The sequence below is a fragment of the Malaclemys terrapin genome, chromosome 3 (genome assembly GCF_027887155.1).
Source record: "Malaclemys terrapin pileata isolate rMalTer1 chromosome 3, rMalTer1.hap1, whole genome shotgun sequence".
Classification (NCBI taxonomy): Eukaryota; Metazoa; Chordata; order Testudines; family Emydidae; genus Malaclemys; species Malaclemys terrapin.
Genome location: NC_071507.1, coordinates 105959118 through 105978604, shown reverse-complemented (window position 1 = coordinate 105978604; position 19487 = coordinate 105959118). Strand labels below are relative to the sequence as shown.

Sequence of the window (19487 nt, the reverse complement as noted above, 5' to 3'; positions counted from 1 at the left end):
CCTTACATCTGCTGCTGCCTTCAGAGTTGGTCAGGACCCCTACAGTTACAACACTGTGAAATTTCAGATTTAAATATCTGAAATCATGAAATTTACTTTTTTAAAAATCCTATGACCATGTAATTGACCAAAATGGACCATGAATTTGATAGGGCCCTACCCATCTTACTTCAGACCCTTAAAGGAAAAAGTCAGCACAGTTTAGCATTTTTAGACATTTGGTAAAGACTGATATTATTGTCTTTTTATAGTATTTTATATTTAAATCTTATTTCAAGAAAAAAAACTCCAAAAGCCTTTAAGTCTATATTTACTGCATGTAAGGTTTTCTGTTTCAGCCTGTAAATGTTTGTATTTAATTGGGGAAAAGGTTACTGCACTTCCATTTATTCTGAATTGATATTATAAAATATTTCCCCCCAAAAAACTGTCAAAATATGTCAAGATATTTATTTAAATAGAAAGGAAATCAAGTTAGAGAACAGCATAAATTAATTCTTGTACCTAAAACACCTGCCTCCAAACCCCCTTCCCACATACTTTAAAATCAGCATTTATCAATGTATTGTGTTTTTTGCAAATGATTTCTATGCTTTACTTTTAAAGAAGAATTTTTAAACTGCTTTTGTAAATAAATACTAAACTTATTGATTTCCAAAATTTGTAAGCTGTGTCTGCAACAAAGTGATATCGCAGGGCTCTGTGTGATTAGACTGGAGAAGCAGAGATAAAAGCCACTACCTTCAACTCAACATTCACAAACTCTGGGGCAGAGCTATAGAAGGTCAGGGTCAGATTAACCCTCTCATGTCCAGGTCTTGGAGACCATTAAGAATTCTCTTAGTTGCTTAAAATTATTTTAAAACCACCCAAATAGAAATTATTGGAAATTCCCAATGGTTCAAGATCTACACTCCATATACTTCTACAGGTGTCAATAGTAGTTGGTGGCACTCCACAGCTGCCAGCTAACTAGCAGGGGCCAGAGCAACTAGGACCAGCTCCTGGTCTGCTCCCAGACTAACTGCTGCTAGGCAACCAATGAACCCAGATGGAGCAGACAGAGTGGTCACAACCCCTGACTGGCTGCTGGTTTAGCAGCTCTGCTAATAAGCTTAGCCCCCACAGCACATCAGTGGCTGCTCAACCCCTCCACCTGCCCTTGTTCCAGTCCCTGCCTGATCCAGCCCCTGTTCCCCTCCAGCTTCTGATTTCTGGCTTCGATTCCCTGGCTCTGCCTCTGGCTTATGACTCTCGTTGACCCTCCAGCTCTCACATTTGGCTTCTGTCTCTCCGGCACTGACCCTCGGCTCATTCTTGGACTCTGACCACCCTATACCCAGCTCTAACCAATAGGCTGAACTCTCATTTCAACCACTAGGCCTTACCGCCCACAGATGAGTTGGCTATGTGACAAGAATAGCTCAGGGCCAGATTTTAAAGGTATGTCGACGCCTACAGATGGAAGTTAGGTGCTTTTGAAAATTCCACTAGGCACCTGTCTGCATCTTTAGGCACCTGAATACCTATAAAAAACTTGCCTTCAGCATCTCAGAATTGGGCCTTAAGTTTGTAAAGAAATGCGTGCAGCAGAATTTTAGTATCTGTATTTTTCTACATATGTAACATTCTTGTAAAGTGTGTCATGTCTTCCTCCAGTGTCTAGTCAGAGGATAACAGCTTTCTGCAGCTGCCAGTTGTGGAGTTAGTTTGTATGTTCAATTGGTAGAGGCTGGTGCATTGGTACTGAAGTTCCTAGATCCAGACCCTATTGGCAATCTGCGCTGAAGATTGTTACACAGAAGCAGTTACAAATGAGTTTCAATTTTTTTTTATAAATACCATTTATTTATAAACCTTTGACAAAAAATTCTATAGTGCCTTTCCATTTCTCCTCTTTTGTTGCCCTTTCTCCAGAGTATGCAATGCACAATCTGTTTTGCTTGTACATATACATTTTTCAGACTGTAAGTGAGAAGAGGCCTGTTACTGGGTGACAGTAGTATAGTCACATGAACAAGTATGGGTACAGCATTTCACCTTTGGCTGCATTGTGTTATTGACCAGATCTTCTCAATTTTAATTTAAAGAAAATAAGAGTGTTTGGCGGAGACAGTTCTGGAAGGCAGATCCTGTTTTCAATGTTTCATTATGTCATGTGATAAGTAAGAATAAGAAAGGGATGTGGTTTCCCCTGGGTGTCCGTTATGAAGCCAAGAGTAATTTGCATATTTTCTTGCTTTAACTCACTCAAACCTGGCCATGTCACAACCCTTCCTTGCAGAAAAAAGACAGAACAGGATTCCCTGCAGAGCCTGCCTTTGTCACTACTTGCTGTCTGGAGCAGTTGTTCTTGAGCATTACAAAGTGCAGTTTTCCCTGGGATTGATTGTACCACCTACACATTGTGTCCAATCCCCAGCTGCATGCAGAGCTGTACAAAACAGACAATTTGCACTTCTCAGGAATTTGGGTAACAACATTGGTTGCCATTTAAAAATAATAAAAGAGCAGTATTTGCCAAAAGCGACCACATCAAAGTGTCTAAAATACAAGTTTTCCTTGATACATAGCATACAGGAAACAGTGGTAGTGAGGGTCTTTTTATTGCATATATCCTGCATCCTCTAGCTGGGCATAAAGTAGCCATTCAGCATAAAGCAATTTAGCAATATATTACTAGCAGGGTTCATAATTATTTTTCTAGGAAATAACTGAATGCATGTAATGTAGCGTGGTTGTGGATTACTGTCTAATACTATAAACAGTATGGTACTGACTGTCTAGGCTCACTTATGGTCCCTAAAACAGTGCACAAGTGGACATCATTAAGTGAAATAAATTGTGAGTCAGATATGCTAAGCCTAACAATGTGTTGCTAACAACTGATAAGACAGAGAAAGAAAAACTCCTTTCCTCAATGTGTAATTTAATTAATCTGTTGTCGTTTGGCACTGATTGGAACATTATAGATAGCCTAAATTATAAAATTCTACACTGGCTTTTCCCTTGCTGATTTCCTATAAAACAGACCAAGCAACCCCATTGTCACAGAATTTAATCAACTAAAACCACTGCGCTACGCAGATCAAATATATTTCTTCTGGGAGCATGGTTTATTGCCTGAAAAGTTCTGAACAAGTGATATTTTTATTAACAATGCTATGTGACAAAAAGGAAATGAATACAATTAGAAGTGAGACAGTTAATAAAAAGCACACTTACTGGAAATCTAACTACAGACACATCTGTCTTTGTGGCTTCAACTAGGAAGTCCATCCAAAAGTCCACAAGTTCCTGTTTGGCAACATGTTGTTCTGGATTCAATTTCTTAAAATGCTGATATATCAAAATAGTTTCTACAATAGACTTGAGGTACCTACAAACGGCAAAGCACATACAGGCAGTAAATTTAATACAGTTTGCAAATAATCATTTTTGTATCTTTAATCAGACTTTAAAAATTCAACATCAAGATGCCAAGACAGCCAGGTGCAGTACCTCCTTCTGTCTGCACCTGGGCAGCTATGCTGGGTGGTGCGGTGGGGATTAGAATGTGTTGCATAGCTCCACCCCTTCCCCACTCTTGGGACAGGCTGGAACTAGCAGTGTGCTAGCCCTAAGTAGTCACTGTGCTCTCTGAGCTAACGGACCATAACGTGTCTGGGCCCTGAACAAGGACATAAAGGGAAGGAAGATGAAAAGGTGAACCTTACCTCCCTCTGTTCACTTGTACAGGGTCAAGACACCACTTAACTAAATGTGTTAGTAACCACAGAAAGGATTTCTCTGAGATAAATTTGAGTACAATATTACTGTTCTGACACCATGATAATTCAAGAAATTAGTCATTGAGGGAGTTTGGGGGGGGGGGGGGGGGTTATCAGCTGTAGGAAGAAGTCTCTCCAGGGAGTTGGAAGCATTATTAGATCTTGCAGCTGTCTCAACTCTTGAAATTCCTTGATTTAATTTGCATTACGTACGTATTTCTCTCCTCTAACAATAAGATTTAAATTCTCTGAACATCCATTCTTGACCAGCTCCTGTTTGCCTTTACAATTTGACTGTTGTTGGCCTATTTTATACCAAGTGGTTTTAAATATGTGAAGGAAAACAAAACAAATTACACATTGACCTGATCTTACACTTTTTTAACATACAGAGGTTTTCAAAATATCATATCATATACATTCCCTTACCATGCCGGTGTCTTTAGCTTAAATAGCTTTTCTGAAGCCTGGATCACTCTTAGGTGGTCATTGGCCAGTACACTGGCGCCCAAGAAAAATCCGACTTCCCAATAACTCTGCAGCTTCTCCAAATTCCCCTTTTTACCAAGCAGGCTACTGATCTTTACCCCTGTAGTGATAAGAATACAATTTAATGGTAAGGTGGTTTTGCAGGCCAATATAGAGGTTAACAATTCTCTGATTTGTAACTTTTTCACTGCTCAAGTTACTGTACTGTCAGGGAATACAAATACATAAAATGAAGCTCTAAACATTATGTAGATTTCCATTTTGGGATAGCAAATTGATAATGAAGGGCATTAACAGAAAAACAATAAAACAAACTACTCTCTCCCCCCTTCCCCCCACACTCGAAACATACCCACAGAGACCAAGCTCCTTTGAGCACTAAAGGAAAATTACTAAACAGTAAGGCTACACTCTGATAAAAAATATCTGTAAAACAAAGAAATCATTAAAAGGAGCTTTATTAAAAGCAATTTAGACTTTCCACTGTGATTATTCAGATGGAAATTACATGTACCATATTGTTTTTAAACCCTTCAAAGCTTCATGAGTACTAAAGGTACCTCTTTTTCCCTTCCTATCGGCCCTTCAGGAAAGTAACATCAGGACATCACTGTAGGGACAAAGCCACAGCTGGATTGTCTATGTCCCTGCATGGACCTCATCTGTAAAGGTAAATTTGGGGCCTTAAAATACATAATGTAACTTTAAAAACTTAACAGGTGCTAAAAACTGCACCTATTATGTTTTTTTGAGTTACAGGCCTCAAGTTTAAAGCCCCAAACTTACCTTTATAGACAAGGTCCCATGCAGGGTGCAGAGATGATCCAGTGGGGTTCTTCCTGCAGTGAGCATCTTTTGTTTGGCAGTGAGTCCTACCCCAAGAAAAGACATCATTAGTATTTATGTGCCCCCTTCTGCAAACACTAGAGATTGTGGGAGAGCCTTGGGTTTACCTGGACCTATTAACTCATGCAAAAACTGCAAATTGCCTTGTTGTCACTTGGATTTTACCTCCTGTTAGTTACTACGTTTCAGCAAAACACTTGGTGAGGACACACCTTTTTTTCCTAGTGAAGACAAAGCTTCTAACTCCATTGTCTGTGTTAAGACCACCTTTCCCCACTACAATTGCTCCCTCCCTTTTTCCAACACTCGAGCTATTATACCAGTCCTCCAGCCCTTGCTCTCCCACCCATATCTTCTTTCTCTGTCCTTGCTCCAAAGACTCAATGTTTCCGGTGGAAATCCTGCAACTATAGTGAAATTTGTCCTCTCTTCAACTCCACTACATAGCTCGCCAAATAACTTTGTTTCTGCTTCCTGCGATACTCCTGTCGAGACCTATATTATTAAACTGCAAACATTACGGTCAATCTAATTTACGTTTCTTATGCTGTTTCCTTTTTGCATATCGCTGATGCTAGACAATATAAAAATTTTTACATTTTAAAAAAATGCACTCATTTTCACTCATTGTATCTGTCTGTCTTTAGGATTTTGAACTCTCTTACTAACAAGATGTTGCCATGTTTGAGTAGTGCAGAATAATGTTTAAATCCAAACCAGAAACTACCTGTTTTCTTTTTGAATTAAACATTTTTTTCCCTAAAATGAAAATATTTCTATTAACAATAGATTTTGTAACCTTTCTTTGTAATACAGCTTGGGGCCTCCGTTACGTCAGAGGAACATGATATTTTTATGTCAGTTCTATTAATGTTGTAATGTACAGAGGTCTGGTATACGGTTTGCCACTATTATTCATTTCTATTACAGTAGCACCTCAAAGCCCTAATCAGGAATCTAGGCCCCATTGTGACAGGTACTGTACACACACACACAGCCCCATCCCAAAGAGCTTACAATACGACAAATTCTTGATTTCATCCTGTGGGTCTAACTCAGTATTCATTGTGCAAGAAAACTGATTAAAATGGGACATTTTCTTGTATGGAGTATCTAAACAGGCCCTATATTAGCTCCACATGGGTCCCAGGCCCCAAACTATGGACTGTCCCAGCAGCACAGAAAAGGGAAAAAATGATCTCCTTCAAGGTCCTCCAATTTATCTATGTTTAGGACATGCTGAAAGCTTATGAATGTACTAACACTTTTGCCTCAGTCAAACTAGAATAATGTGCTCTCTTTTAGTGATGCTCTTAAATATGGCAGTGTAATATTGTAGGGTTACCATTCGTCCGGATTTACCCAGACATGTCCTCCTTTTTGTGCTAAAAATAGCGTCCGGGGGGAATTTGTAAAGCACTCACAATGTCCGGGATTTCCCCCCTCCCCCGGAGCGGCTGGGAGGGCTGCAGGAAAGTCCCGGGCTGGACTCCGGAGCAGCTGGAGAGGAGCTCCGCCCTGCATTCTGAGCAAGTGTCTCAGCACAAAGTGCAGCCCTCCCCTTTTGCAACTGGGAGCAGTTACTGCCATGCAGCGTAGCAAAACGGGAGCGAGAGCACTTTGTGCTGATACAAGGGCAGCTCTCCCCTGCAACCCGGTCCGGGCCAGGGACCGGGTTTTGTTGTGCAGGGCCAGGGACCGGGTTTTGTTGTGCTGGGGAGCTTAGCCACGTGTCCGGCTCGCACAGAGCCCAACACCCTGTTCTGAGCAGCAGGGTAAGGGGGGCAGGAGAAGGGGCAGGGAGGTTCTGGAGGGGGCAGTCAAGAAACGGGGGGGGGGGGGCTTTTTGGGGGGAGTGGAGAAAGTTTTGGGCAGTCAGGGTACAGGTAGGGGGTAGGGTCCTGGTGGGCAGTTGGGGGGGGTCTTAGGAGGGGGCAGTTGGGGGACAAGGAACAGGGAGTCTTAGGTAGGGGGTGGGGTTCTGGAGGGAAGTTAGGAGCAGGGGTCCCAGGAGGGGGCAGTCAGGGGACGAGGAGCGGGGGGGTAGGGGGCTGGGAGTTCTGGGGGGGAGCTGTCAGGGGGCAGGAGTGGGGAGAGGGATCGGAGCAGTCAGGGGACAGGGAGCAGAGGGGTTTAGATGGGTTGGGAGTTCTGGGGGGGGCTGTCAGGGGGCAGGAGTGCGGAGAGGGATCGGAGCAGTCAGGGGACAGGGAGCAGAGGGGTTTAGATGGGTTGGGAGTTCTGGGGGGGAGCTGTCAGGGGGCAGGAGTGGGGAGAGGGATCGGAGCAGTCGGGACAGGGAGCAGAGGGGTTTAGATGGGTTGGGAGTTCTGGGGGGGGCTGTCAGGGGGTGGGGAGTGGTTGGATGGGGCGTGGGAGTCCCAGGGGTCTGTCTGGGGGTGGGGGTGTGGGTGTGGATAAAGGTTGGGGCAGTCAGGGGACAAGAGGCAGGGAGGCTTAGATAGTCCTGGGGGGCAGTTAGGGGCAGGGGTCCCAGGAGGGGGTAGTCAGGGGACAAGGAACGGGGGGAGGGTTGGGAGGTCAGGGGGGGCGGGAAGTGGGAGGGGCAGGGGCGGGGCTAGGGCGGGGCTTCTCCCGTCCTCTTTTTTGCTCGCTGAAATATGGTAACCCTAAATATTGATATGTATTTTCTGTAAACAAAAAAATTAATAATGAAGGATAATTGCATTCCTGTGAATTTCAGTCTCAGGGCCATTATCTATTTCCATCATTTCTCTTATATGCACAGCAGGGATTATTTTGATTTCATCTTTACTCAAGTGCATGTTCTTTTACACTTACTAAACTTTTAAACTCAAGACAATGTTTTCTTTATGTGAAGGACAAGCTTACCAATGTGTGTACAAAAGGCATATTTTCCACAGTTCATTGTTAAAAAGATATTAGCTTTAAAAAATAATCAGCAAAAATGTAGAGCCTATTAATGCCATGTCAGAAATTATATTTATAATATCAGGAATTTGTTTGCAGCTTGTATGGAAAATAAGATATTTATCATAAACAGTTTTTGTCTGTGATTCTATATGCATAAGAAAAAGAAAGCAGTGTTCTCATTAATAAAATGAACTGCTTTGCAAGATCAAAGATGGCTAAATAATTTGCAACAGCTGCATCATCTGAGTATGCAAATCACATAACTTGCAGAGAATCATTATCAGCATCCTTGCAAAGCCCATTTTTGTGTTTTAGTCTCAAAAGTCTTTAAATTTTGTGATTCAAAGCAGTTAAAAAACTACAAATCAGAATATAGCAAGTGTGAAAGAGACTCACAAAAATTCTCCATAAGACCATTTCATCATTAACACTTATTCTTCCACAATTATAGACTGAAAACTTTAGAAAGCAACTTTCTGACCTAATACAGATTGGGGAAAAAGCAGTTCTGGTCACTGCAGCTTTTTGAGCGACTAAAACTAACTGGGAATGTAATCAGATCCCCAAGTTGTGAATTCTGGTAATAGAAAACACACCATCAAAATAGCAGATATAATTTTGCTATATCCTGCAGTTGCTTCCCCCAAACTACCATTATCATCTCAGTCTCATCTGAACTGATTCTCAATAAACTTGCTCTCATGTATGCCCCAATCTCTCCCAGACAGTGAAACAGACATTCTTTGGGCTATACAGGCTGCAGACATAAATTTGGGTGTGATCAGCATATAGAAAGCACTTCAACGCATCTCGTGACTAACTCTCCTAATGGTCTCATATATGCATAAAAAGGTTGACAGCAAAGACCATCCACATGAACGCCACAAGCCAGATGATTGCCTCCAGGCAGGAGGAGAGGAGTGAGGATGTGGCGCGCTGGCTCCGCCTCCTCCCACCCTCCCCCCCCCTCCTGCCTGGGCAATCAGCTGGTTTGCAGTTCTGGAGTGTCAAGGGTGGGGGCTTGGGGGAAGGGGTGGAGTGGATGGGCCAAGGCTTGAGCCCCCTGCCCCTGGCAAAGTCAGTGCCTGTGTTTGCAAGAACAGCAAGAGGAGCAGCCGGACAATCCATCCTCTTCCACTCTCTGACTCCACCACCTCAACCAAGCTTCATACTCAGCAGTGATGACTGTAGTATTAAATTGTTTCTTTAAAATTGTTTAAAACTTATACCTGTATTAAATTGCTTGCTTAAAATGTATATAATGCCTTTTGTCTGGCAAAAAAAAAATTTCCCGGGAACCTAACCCCCGCTATTTATATTAATTCGTATGGGGAAATTGGATTCGCTTAACATCGTTTCACTTAAAGTCGCATTTTTCAGGAACATAACTACAACGTTAAGTGAGGAGTTACTATACATTTAAAAACAAAACACTATAATCCTACCAAAACAAGATATTCCACCGTTCACACCACTCCCACTGGGGAGAGGATGAGGGAACAAAAATGCATGACAGATGTTAGTCACATTGCTTAATGTGCTACTGGAAGGTGCCCAGATACTACAGTGATGAGGATAGTGTTTGAACCCATATAAAACAGAATAAAAGAGAAGACATTGTTATCTGTGGAAGATGACGCGTCACAGCATTTTCAGTAACCTTAATGACACACAGAAGAATAGATACAGGTGGGTAACAGGAAAGACGGCAGGAACCAAAGTTTTTAAGCAGAGGCTGAACAAATGCTTTCTTAAAAGTGATGAACACCTCAAAGAAGATGTTGACTAACTCCACCAGCAGATAGTGTAGTTCTTCCCTATTGATCTTCACCAACCATGAGCATGAAGGGTCCAAAGTCAGGGTGTCCTATGAAATTCTCCAAACACAGTCAGTGAGCAACACTGGCCAAAACTTAAGAAGAGAGGGCCTAGCATTTGTGCCTTTGAGATATTGCCCTAACTCCTTGGAATGCAGGCAGTTTGGTCCAAAACCAATTGATTAGAGTGGAAATGTCTGTGCATCAAGAAATGGCCTTGTAATAGGAGAGACTCAAATAAATCACTCAGTAAATGTAGCTCATATTAACCAGACTGTCCACAACCCAAAACAAAGTTGCTGAGTGAAAATCTGCAGTATTTTTTCTCTGCCTCCCACACAGTCATGGACATAAGAACTCAGACTTCAGAGTAGGAGGTGATGGCATTGTATCAATGCTATGGATAAAAAAATCCAACCCAAAATCTAATCCAGAGTATGGAGAGCCATGAGTTGAGACAACCACATGTGATAATCTAATAGTGGCTCTCACTGTCACAGGAGGGCAAAATGCCTGAAGAAACTAAACAGCTGGGGTATCCCTAAACAGCGCACCACACCAAATCAATACCTCAAATCCCCACATGCCACAAAACAACCCAAGATCTACATCATCATTCCTACAGCAACAGCTATCCCCATCTATTCTTCACCCTCCAAAATGTCATCATCTTAAAAATACATCAGCATAATATCCCTATACAGTATGCAGTGTTATTCTAGCCGTCTTAGTCCCAAGATAGTAGAGAGACAAGATGAGTGAGGTAATATCTTTTGAAAATATCTTTAAAATATAGAAGATAACAGATACTACCTCACCCACCTTGTCTCTATAATATCCCTGTCCCCACTCTTCCCTTCTCTAAAATACTTTTGTTGCCGATACTGAGCTGGGAGGTGGGGTTGTCTCTCTTAAAAAGAGCACTCTTCTACCTGTACAAGTTAGTCTCTGTATGAAGAACAGCAGAGTATGTCTGGCCAGGGCCACTAGAGATGGCTGAAAAATGGAATTTCTCTCTAATGGGAAGTTCCAAAACATTTTTTTTTTTAATTTCATCTCAAATTGAGATGAAAAGTCAAAATATCTTGGAATTTTTTGTTAAATATTCTAAAATATTTCTTTTCAATAAGGACAAAACATTTCATTTTTACTTTGTTTTGACTTTTACATTATAATTTTAACAGAAAAGTCCAGTGAATTCAAAAACAAAACAATTTGATCTTGTTGAAATTAAATATTTCAACAACGTCCCATCAACATTTGGACAATATATTCAAAATGTTTGAATTTTGTCAAATCAGCATGTTTTCCGATGGAAAAATATTCCACTGACAGATTTTTGAACAGCTCTAATTAAGAGTAACCTCCACTTGAAACTAAGGGAGGCTTTTTAAATAGGAAAATAGCAATTTTGCAGGTTGCCACTTTCTTGTGACAGTGGAACTAACTCTGAAAAGTACCATCAGAGATGCAATGACCAAAAGTGAGTAGGTTCATGGGTTTATGTTGCATACATAAGAAATCCCCACCATCTGATGCCTAGCTGGAATACTGATTCACTACAGCAATATTCAGCAACATTCTGTGGAGAAAAAAATAGCCCTAGTAACAAAAATGGCATTTTCGCATGTGTCTTAGGAAGTACAAGTGGGAAAAAAAAGTTTTATAACAGATTGTATAACAGATGTATAAACATCCTTTTCTCTATGCGTGAATTTCACTGGCACTTTAAATGCATGTATAAAATGGAATGCCATATTATGTGAAACAATTTTATATTTATATATGTTTTAGAAATTAATTTAGAACAATTTAATGGCCTCCATCATATCAAATGTCACTTTCTATCAACCTTATTATCTAGAATGATGTGTCAAGAGTGTTCCATTAATATGGATTTGAAAGTGAGTCCCTGGCCACATGTCCCAATAGGATGTTTATATTATCCAGATCCTGATAAAGTAGCTCTGATTAAACAGATTGACAAAGAAGACTGTCACCTACAGAGACTATATTGTAATATATATGCAAGTATTATTGGCTAGCCTTGACTTTGCATATCTCCTTAGATCTTACAAGATCATAGCATAAGGCAACAAAGTGGTATATACAACTAAACCAATGCACAAAAGGCAAATAGAAATTGAATCTCTTCTCTCCCATCCTACCCCGCTGGAAGTCAAAGGCATATTTTCCCCATTGCTAGGATGACTTTCAGTTCATTGTCCCCACTGTCCTGTATCACAGTGATTTACCTCGAACACTGGTAGTAACATGCTCCTTCAGGGATTAGCAAATTAATTCCTAGGTCAACTGCAAAGTGAGCAGGTTATGAGGCCACTATACCCTCTGCTACCCAAGCAGCAAGAGATAGGGCCCAGAGAACTGAACCAGGTCTCCACCAGAGCACTAAACTCAGGATCACCAGTAAGGCTTGATGCCAAACCTTTTTAATGAGAAAGACAGTTGAAGTCTTCAATTACTCACTATCAAAGTACTCTGAATACATCCATTAGATTGTTTCCCCTATAATAGTGGGGGGTGGGGAGAGATCATGGATTTGATTTGCCTGTGAATCAGCAAGCTATTAATTACCAACTTTCCGTAGCTCAAAAGAAGTATCAAACTGGTGTCCAGCTGCCAGTAGGAGTACTGCATAATTAATTCCCGATTGCAATGTTGGCTCCGACTCAAACGCCTTCTTGAACCTAGAAAAAACAAACACACAAGTTTACTTTCTAAATAATGCAATCTAACAAGGAGATAATTATAGGGTTAGGTACTGTAAGTGCTTAGCTTCCGTTTGCACAATTAGAACCATCCATGCAAGTAAAAATATTATACTGTTCTCCACTCATGCTTCCTGCTTATTTTTAGGAGTACAACTTTTATATATCCTTCTCCCATTTCTCTCTCTCTCACACACACACACACACACACTCACTCACTACCCTCACCCCCCAAAAAAACCACGTTAAGACTAGTATTTAAAATGCAGAAGCTGTTGAATTTTGCCTGTTGAACTTGCTGCTTGATTTACAAAGAGCAGTCTAGAACTCTAATGAGATCAGCAAACAGACCCTGAAAGTCAAGATGAGTGATGAAGACTTAATTTGCTCTTTACTTTGATCATCTGTCTTTACTTCTGCTCTGTGAGACTGAATGAAATGAGGAAGGAAATGTATGCTAGCAAAACATTTATTTATAGTAAAATACAAAAAAATCCTCCCACCAGCCCCAAACTCATTAACTAGAATGAATAGCTTGGTTGGCATAATCACACTCAGGCCTTTTTCTTACTTTGCTTAGTGCTACAGCTGCTTTGAGGTTTGGAATCCTTATTTCTCTACTGATCTTTTGTGCTACCTTCATCATGCAATGGACAGGAAAAGAGAAAAAAAACTGATGAAATAATTAGAAGAAAAGGGGAACAACATTGTTGTTGTTGTCCCAAATATATAGAAGCCTGTTTGTAACTACAACTCTGGATTTCTAAACAGTATTTCATTTCTTCTACACAACACTGTCTAAATATGCCCAAGTTTGACCTGTATACCCTTCGTTCTTAAAAATGAAAATAGCTGCTATGCATCTGTTTAAAAAGTAGAGACACCCACACAATAAACGGGATAAAAGCACACAGACAAAGGAAATGTAAATTAACCTAAGCAGAGAATCTATACAGGTGCACCCACCATCCAGAACCTAAAGATTAGAAAAGGACAAGACAAGAGAAGCAAGGGAAGATCTTGTTCGGACCAAATCAGCATAGCAGCTACTTTAAAAAAAAATGCATTTAGTACTTGTTGTAGGAGTTGGCGTAAAAGTCCTGAAAACTGAAGTCTTCTATTTATATACAAGAAAGACATACCACAGGCAGCGAAAATATCACTACACTTCTTTGTTAATATGTTTGAACCCTGGCCTACCCTGAGAGATCAATTCGGAGGATGACTGAGTTTACTTCTGTAATTGTACTGTCATTCTTTGTCCTTTCTCTGTTAAGTGTGCCAATTAGTGTCAGCTGTGGTAGCGGCTTTTGTAAAGTGCATAAGGAAAGTGAATGAGGCAACCAGACACTAGCTCCTTTTACAAAGTCCTCACCCAGTCTCTCTTTTAGTTCTGGCAATTCTGTGGGCATCAATGATGTCATATGTACCGACGTCTCTGCCTGTTAGACCTCCAAGCCCTGTTCTACCCACAGAGTGGTATCAATATAACTAAAGGTGTAGTTTTATACTGTTTAGTTATAATCTGTATAATCTTTGTGTGGGGACACACTTACATGGGTTTAAACCTGACGCAGGGCTGGCTCCAGGCACCAGCTTACCAAGCAGGTGCTTGGGGCGGCCACTTCGCAGAGGGGCGGCACATCCAGCTGTTTGGCGGCAATTTGGCGGACGGTCCCTCACTCCTGCTTGGAGCGAAGGACTTCCCGCGGAACTGCCGCCGCAGATCGCAATTTTTTTTTTTTTTTTTTTTGGCTGCTTGGGGCGGCCAAAACCCTGGAGCCGGCCCTGACCTGACTTATAGCAATGGAGCATGAATTAGTAAATTTACAGATGCAAGCTAAACGGAAATAACCTTTTTTGAACAGATATGGTTCAAACACAAAAGTTGCTCCAGTTTAACTAAGCTGATTTAAGTTAAATGTGTACAACTGCTGTGTGTATATGCAAGCTTTAAATATCGCTGGTTGTGCCCAAACAGAATTGTGAGCACAAAGTTGCACCCCCACTTATTTTCATCTGCAAACTTTAGGTGCAAAGCAGGAGGTCAGGTTTTAAAAATCTGTATCTAAAGTTATGACACCACATCAAGTGAGGCAATTATAAATGCCACAAAGATAACGAAAGCTAACATTTAGGAAAATGTTACAGCACTGACATTGAATTAGAGAGGTAAAAGCAAGGATTTGGATAGAAAAGACTAATTTATTGGCGGATCTGATTTACAATATCAGTAATGCAGTAGTCTGACAGAAAAAGTGTCAGTTAATTAACCTGTTATCGCTATTCTCATATTTATAGGAAAGGTTTATGTCCTTCCATCTTTTATGTTAGGAAAGGGTACTTCCTTCCCTCTTTACTTCTCTGGAATAGGCCAAACATTTTTCACACTGCTAGCTGGTTGTAAAAATGATTCTTCGGCTTTTAGCTAGAGGAAATGTGATTATCAACACACACACGCAGAGCTTTTCACACAAGCATCCAGCACAATATGATTTCATTTTTTCCTCCCACCGAGAGAACAACAAAATTCTGGTTTATAAGTCATAATATACATAATATTATAGCTACAGTAACAGTGGCATCTCTAATGAAATCACTATGTACAAGTCTGCCTATTCTTTCCTGGATGTATCATCAGCATTTCTACTACTGTGTATTAGAGAACAGACCCTCCTGAGCTATTGAACCAAAGAGTGAGACAGTGTTTAATATTCTTTTATGCACAGGCAGGTAATTAGCTTTACCACTGACTTGCTTTGTGAACTTGGAGAAACCACTTGACTTCTATGTCTCAGTTCCCCTGTAAAATGGGGATAATAATGCTTACTTCAACATAATAAAGCACTTTAAGATGCCTGGAATTAAAAAGCTCCTTAAGCGTTAAATATTATGATTAATTAAAAACAGTTTGAACCTATTGGCTGCTCTTAGGTTAGTTATGTTTGAGCCTCTCACTGCTTCTCTTTTCATAGCTATGAATGAACGAGGAAAAAGCAAATAATTTAACAATAAACTCAACATTATTTATACTACTTCACCCATCATATTGCCAAGTTTTATACTCAAGTCTATCATTTTATCTACCTTAACATCACCTCACAAAAAAAAAGGTGGGGGGCATTTAAATGATAATCTCGACAAAATCTCATAATGGCCATGACTCAGAAGAATTAGTGAATGATACTTTTTTTAAAAAAATCAAAAATTATGAGCTGTATTCTTACTTTCCAATGTCATTTAAAGATTCAGTAGTAGTCACATATCTGTAATGTATTAGAGGTGTTTAAAAACTGAGATTGTTTAAACATACTTCTATCATGAACTGCCCCCTGCACTAAAAGTTTACCGAAAATATAGAAAAAAGAAATTTGCTGTTAAATTCTCAACTGCACTTACACACACACACACACACACACACACACACACAAAGACTGGAAGCTGGTGGTTATAGGACCAGAACTAGAATTGGATATAAAGAACATGCACAAGCTAAGCACACAGTGTGTACATTTACAAATTAATTGAAAGGAAAGAAGCCCATGATTGCAATAATCTACAATTGAGGCTGATACCTCAGTGTGCTCCTCTCAACAACTACAACAACTAAAAGCTCAACAGACAAAATAAGGGAGACAGAGCAATGATCTAGTCTCATTTAGTGAGAGCTCTCAGTATGTTCAGTATGGCATTAAACTACAAAACCAGAGAAAAACTCAGTGCCTGTCCCCAACTTATTCAGACAGTCCAGTCCAGGCACACAACACACAGGACAATCAGTAGTATTTCTTTCTATTTAGTGTAGTGTAGGCATACTACACTGATGGTGTAACCGTTTTGTTGTCATGAAAATAGGATAGCCAGGCTAGTCACAAGCGGGGAAGTCACAAATAAGTTGAGTGGTTCACCCCAGCCAAGTGTCGATATTATGTTACACCACACCACATCACACCAACACACATTCTATCAGTTATGTATCATAAAATAAACACTCTTGAATTGAGAGTTTTTAATTATTTTGAGACCATTTTTGCTCTCTCTCCACTGGCACAACTAGATTCCTTTAGTATCATGAGTCCAAATTTATAGACCTCTGAAGGCAGGGCCAGCTCCAGACACCAGCGCAGCGAGCAGGTGCCTGGAGCAGCCAAGGGGAAGGGGCGGCACATCCGGGTCTTCGGCAGCAATTCGACAGTGTGTCCCTCGGTCCCTCTTGGAGGGAAGGACCTGCCGCAGAAGTGCCACCGAAGAAGAAAGCGGCGCGGTGGACCTACCGCCGAAGTGCCGCCGATCACGATCACTTTTTTTTTCCCCCCGGCCGCTCGGGGCGGCAAAAACCCTGGAGCCGGCCCTGTCTGAAGGAGAAGAATATTAGAACTAATACCTTTAAAAGTGACCTAAGGTAGCTTGTCTATACATAAATACCATCACAGTCTGATATTTCAGGACGTTCCTGGGGTAGATTCAAATATTGTTCATCCCATTGGAAAGCAAAGAAATTCACCTTTTCCAGCGGTAGAAAGCTCCCACTTCTAAACCTAAACAGGGTCACTGATTATCAGTTCTCAAACCTGTCACTGGTCCAGGACTAACTATCGCCTATCCTGGGCTTCAGATTACAGCAATTTAGGGGGGAAATTCCACATCTTGGGGGAAAAAGAAAGGAAAATTCCTAAGGTGAGGGATATTTGAAGCTACTCAGCGGTAAAGAATGTTATAAGAAGTTCCTGGAGATGGATTTATGGATAGAGGACTCACTCACCCTGATGAATAAACTATGTGATAGAATAAGAGCTTTAATATGGTCATTTTAGAATTGTAAATGATTGGGGTTAGTGCTGTAATACCTTCTTTGTGAAAAAATAAGCCTTAAGTAAGATTTGGGTTTTTTTTAATCCAAAGAGAGACAAAGAGCAAGAACACTTACCAGGATGTCCCACTGTCTCTGCTTTCTATGTCTGTAAAGCCAGAGTCCAAAAACATATCTTTGTAGATTCGTCCCACCAGGCAGTACATATCTGAAGCTACCTGAGTTTCATGTTGTACCAGGGGTATCATAATTTCTAAAGCTTTCTGTCTATCTCCGGGTAGATTTCGCCTATTAAAAAAATACACAGATGAATATTTCCGCTTAAAACCACTAGAGTAGTAGGGAAGAACTTCCCAAGATTTTCTTACACTGCATTGATACGCACATACATTTTTGGCTGGTGAAACACATCTCTCAGAACCAGGCTATGGACCTTTTTCCCCTTTAGGGAGGGCCACTTTTTTGTATCATTTTATAAACTCTCTCCAACAACATACCACTTTGATCCAACTATTATTTTATGAGAAAAAACAAAAACAAAAAACAAAAAAACAGCTGCAGTTCTCAGATTGCATGATAAGAAACACTAAGCAAGTGCACACTCTTTAATGTATTAGGAGGGAAACAATTATTTTTAATTTGGATTGTAAGGTCTCTTGTCCCCCTCTATCTTTCAGGCATAAAATGAATACCCAAAACACATCAAATTCCCAGGAAAATAAAAATAAAAGGACTATGGGATAATATAACTCACAAGAAAAATATTTCCTATGAGTACATACATACTGTGAGCATTAGATACTTCCTGATGATTCATGGTTTGGATACTAATCTTCACTATCAAAGTTTTAAAATTTGTTTAAATATGACTTAATTCTGCAATGAAATAGCAAAATGGTTCATTTCTCAGCACAGAATACTCTCAGTCTTCTTTGGTTTTGCCCCTTTGTTTGTTTTTTGGAGAACTGTGTAGATGTCTAGGTTTACATGGTCCAGCCTCAGTGCAGGGAGCTGGACATGACAACCTTTTGAGGTCCCCTCCAGCCCTACATTTCTATGATTCTATGATGCTTCCATTAAAGTCAACTGGCAAAAATCCCATAGGCTTCAATGCGAGCAGGATTGGGACCATCATAAAACAGAACAGGAGTACTTGTGGCACCTTAGAGATTAAGGTGCCACAAGTACTCCTGTTCTTTTTGCGGATACAGACTAACACGGCTGCTACTCTGAAACCCATCATAAAACGAACTCTACTTAAATGGAGATGTAATAAGGGAATATTCTTGCCTTTGTGAATTGTATCCTGACTTTGAATCTGCATGGTTGGGATTTGCATCAAACATAAGAGATCAATAGAGGGAAGCAGATCATACTTTCAGCTATGTCACAGGTTAATTTTTAACTAAAATGCAACTGAGTCCGAAGAAAAGCATGTGCAGATCAGAACAGTTAGATTGCTTCAGTAGTCTGTTAACTAAAGAATCATGCAATTTTTTTTTAAGGCCTTCACCACTAGGATGGGAGTTTTGCTCAAGTAAGAAATTAGGCCCACAAAGAACACCGAGAAAGAAAAAAGGATTGGGGACTTTCAAGTACAACGGGTCATGTTCATGCAAGCCACATCACTCCCAAGTTTTGCCTTGATATCTAGATAAGGACTTATTGCAAGTGACCTTCAAAATATTATTCTCACATCGGAGAGATATTTCTTAAAAGCCACATATATCACAGAGCTCTGTTTTCTCAATGTTAGAAGTTTAGAGACTAAGAACTTTAGGCTTGTGAACAGAACTTAAAAAAAATGGATTGGGTTAGTTCAAAACTAACAAGTTTCTCTCCCTTTAAGCTAATCACTTGAACTCTGTATTTTTAGGACTTTTTTTTTAAACCAAAGCAGGTGTTGAATGGCTTCTCAAAACTGCATCAGCTAAATCTGCAAAAACAAAACAAATATAAAAATACATCAACAATCATTTCACACAAGCTCCCTTTCTATAGCAGCTGTGCAAACTCCTGATAAGGTAAGCTAGCCAAAAAGCACATTGTCCCTGCAATGCAAACCACTGACTTGAAGCAACCGTCAAGCTGCTTAGTATAGGATTTGGCACTGGACACCAAATCTGCTTCC

At 40.4% G+C, this 19487-nt stretch overlaps 1 protein-coding gene across 1 annotated transcript in view; it reads right to left on the bottom strand.

The window, feature by feature from the left end:
- Positions 1 to 19487, bottom strand: part of MAP3K5 (mitogen-activated protein kinase kinase kinase 5) — a 161209-nt gene that overhangs the window by 55944 nt on the left and 85778 nt on the right. The window contains exons 7-10 of the mRNA XM_054023794.1: positions 17474 to 17644; positions 12413 to 12525; positions 4200 to 4359; positions 3226 to 3379 (exon numbers count right to left, since the gene is read on the bottom strand). Coding sequence (XP_053879769.1) covers positions 3226 to 3379; positions 4200 to 4359; positions 12413 to 12525; positions 17474 to 17644 — 598 coding nt within the window. The remainder of the gene's footprint in view (positions 1 to 3225; positions 3380 to 4199; positions 4360 to 12412; positions 12526 to 17473; positions 17645 to 19487) is intronic.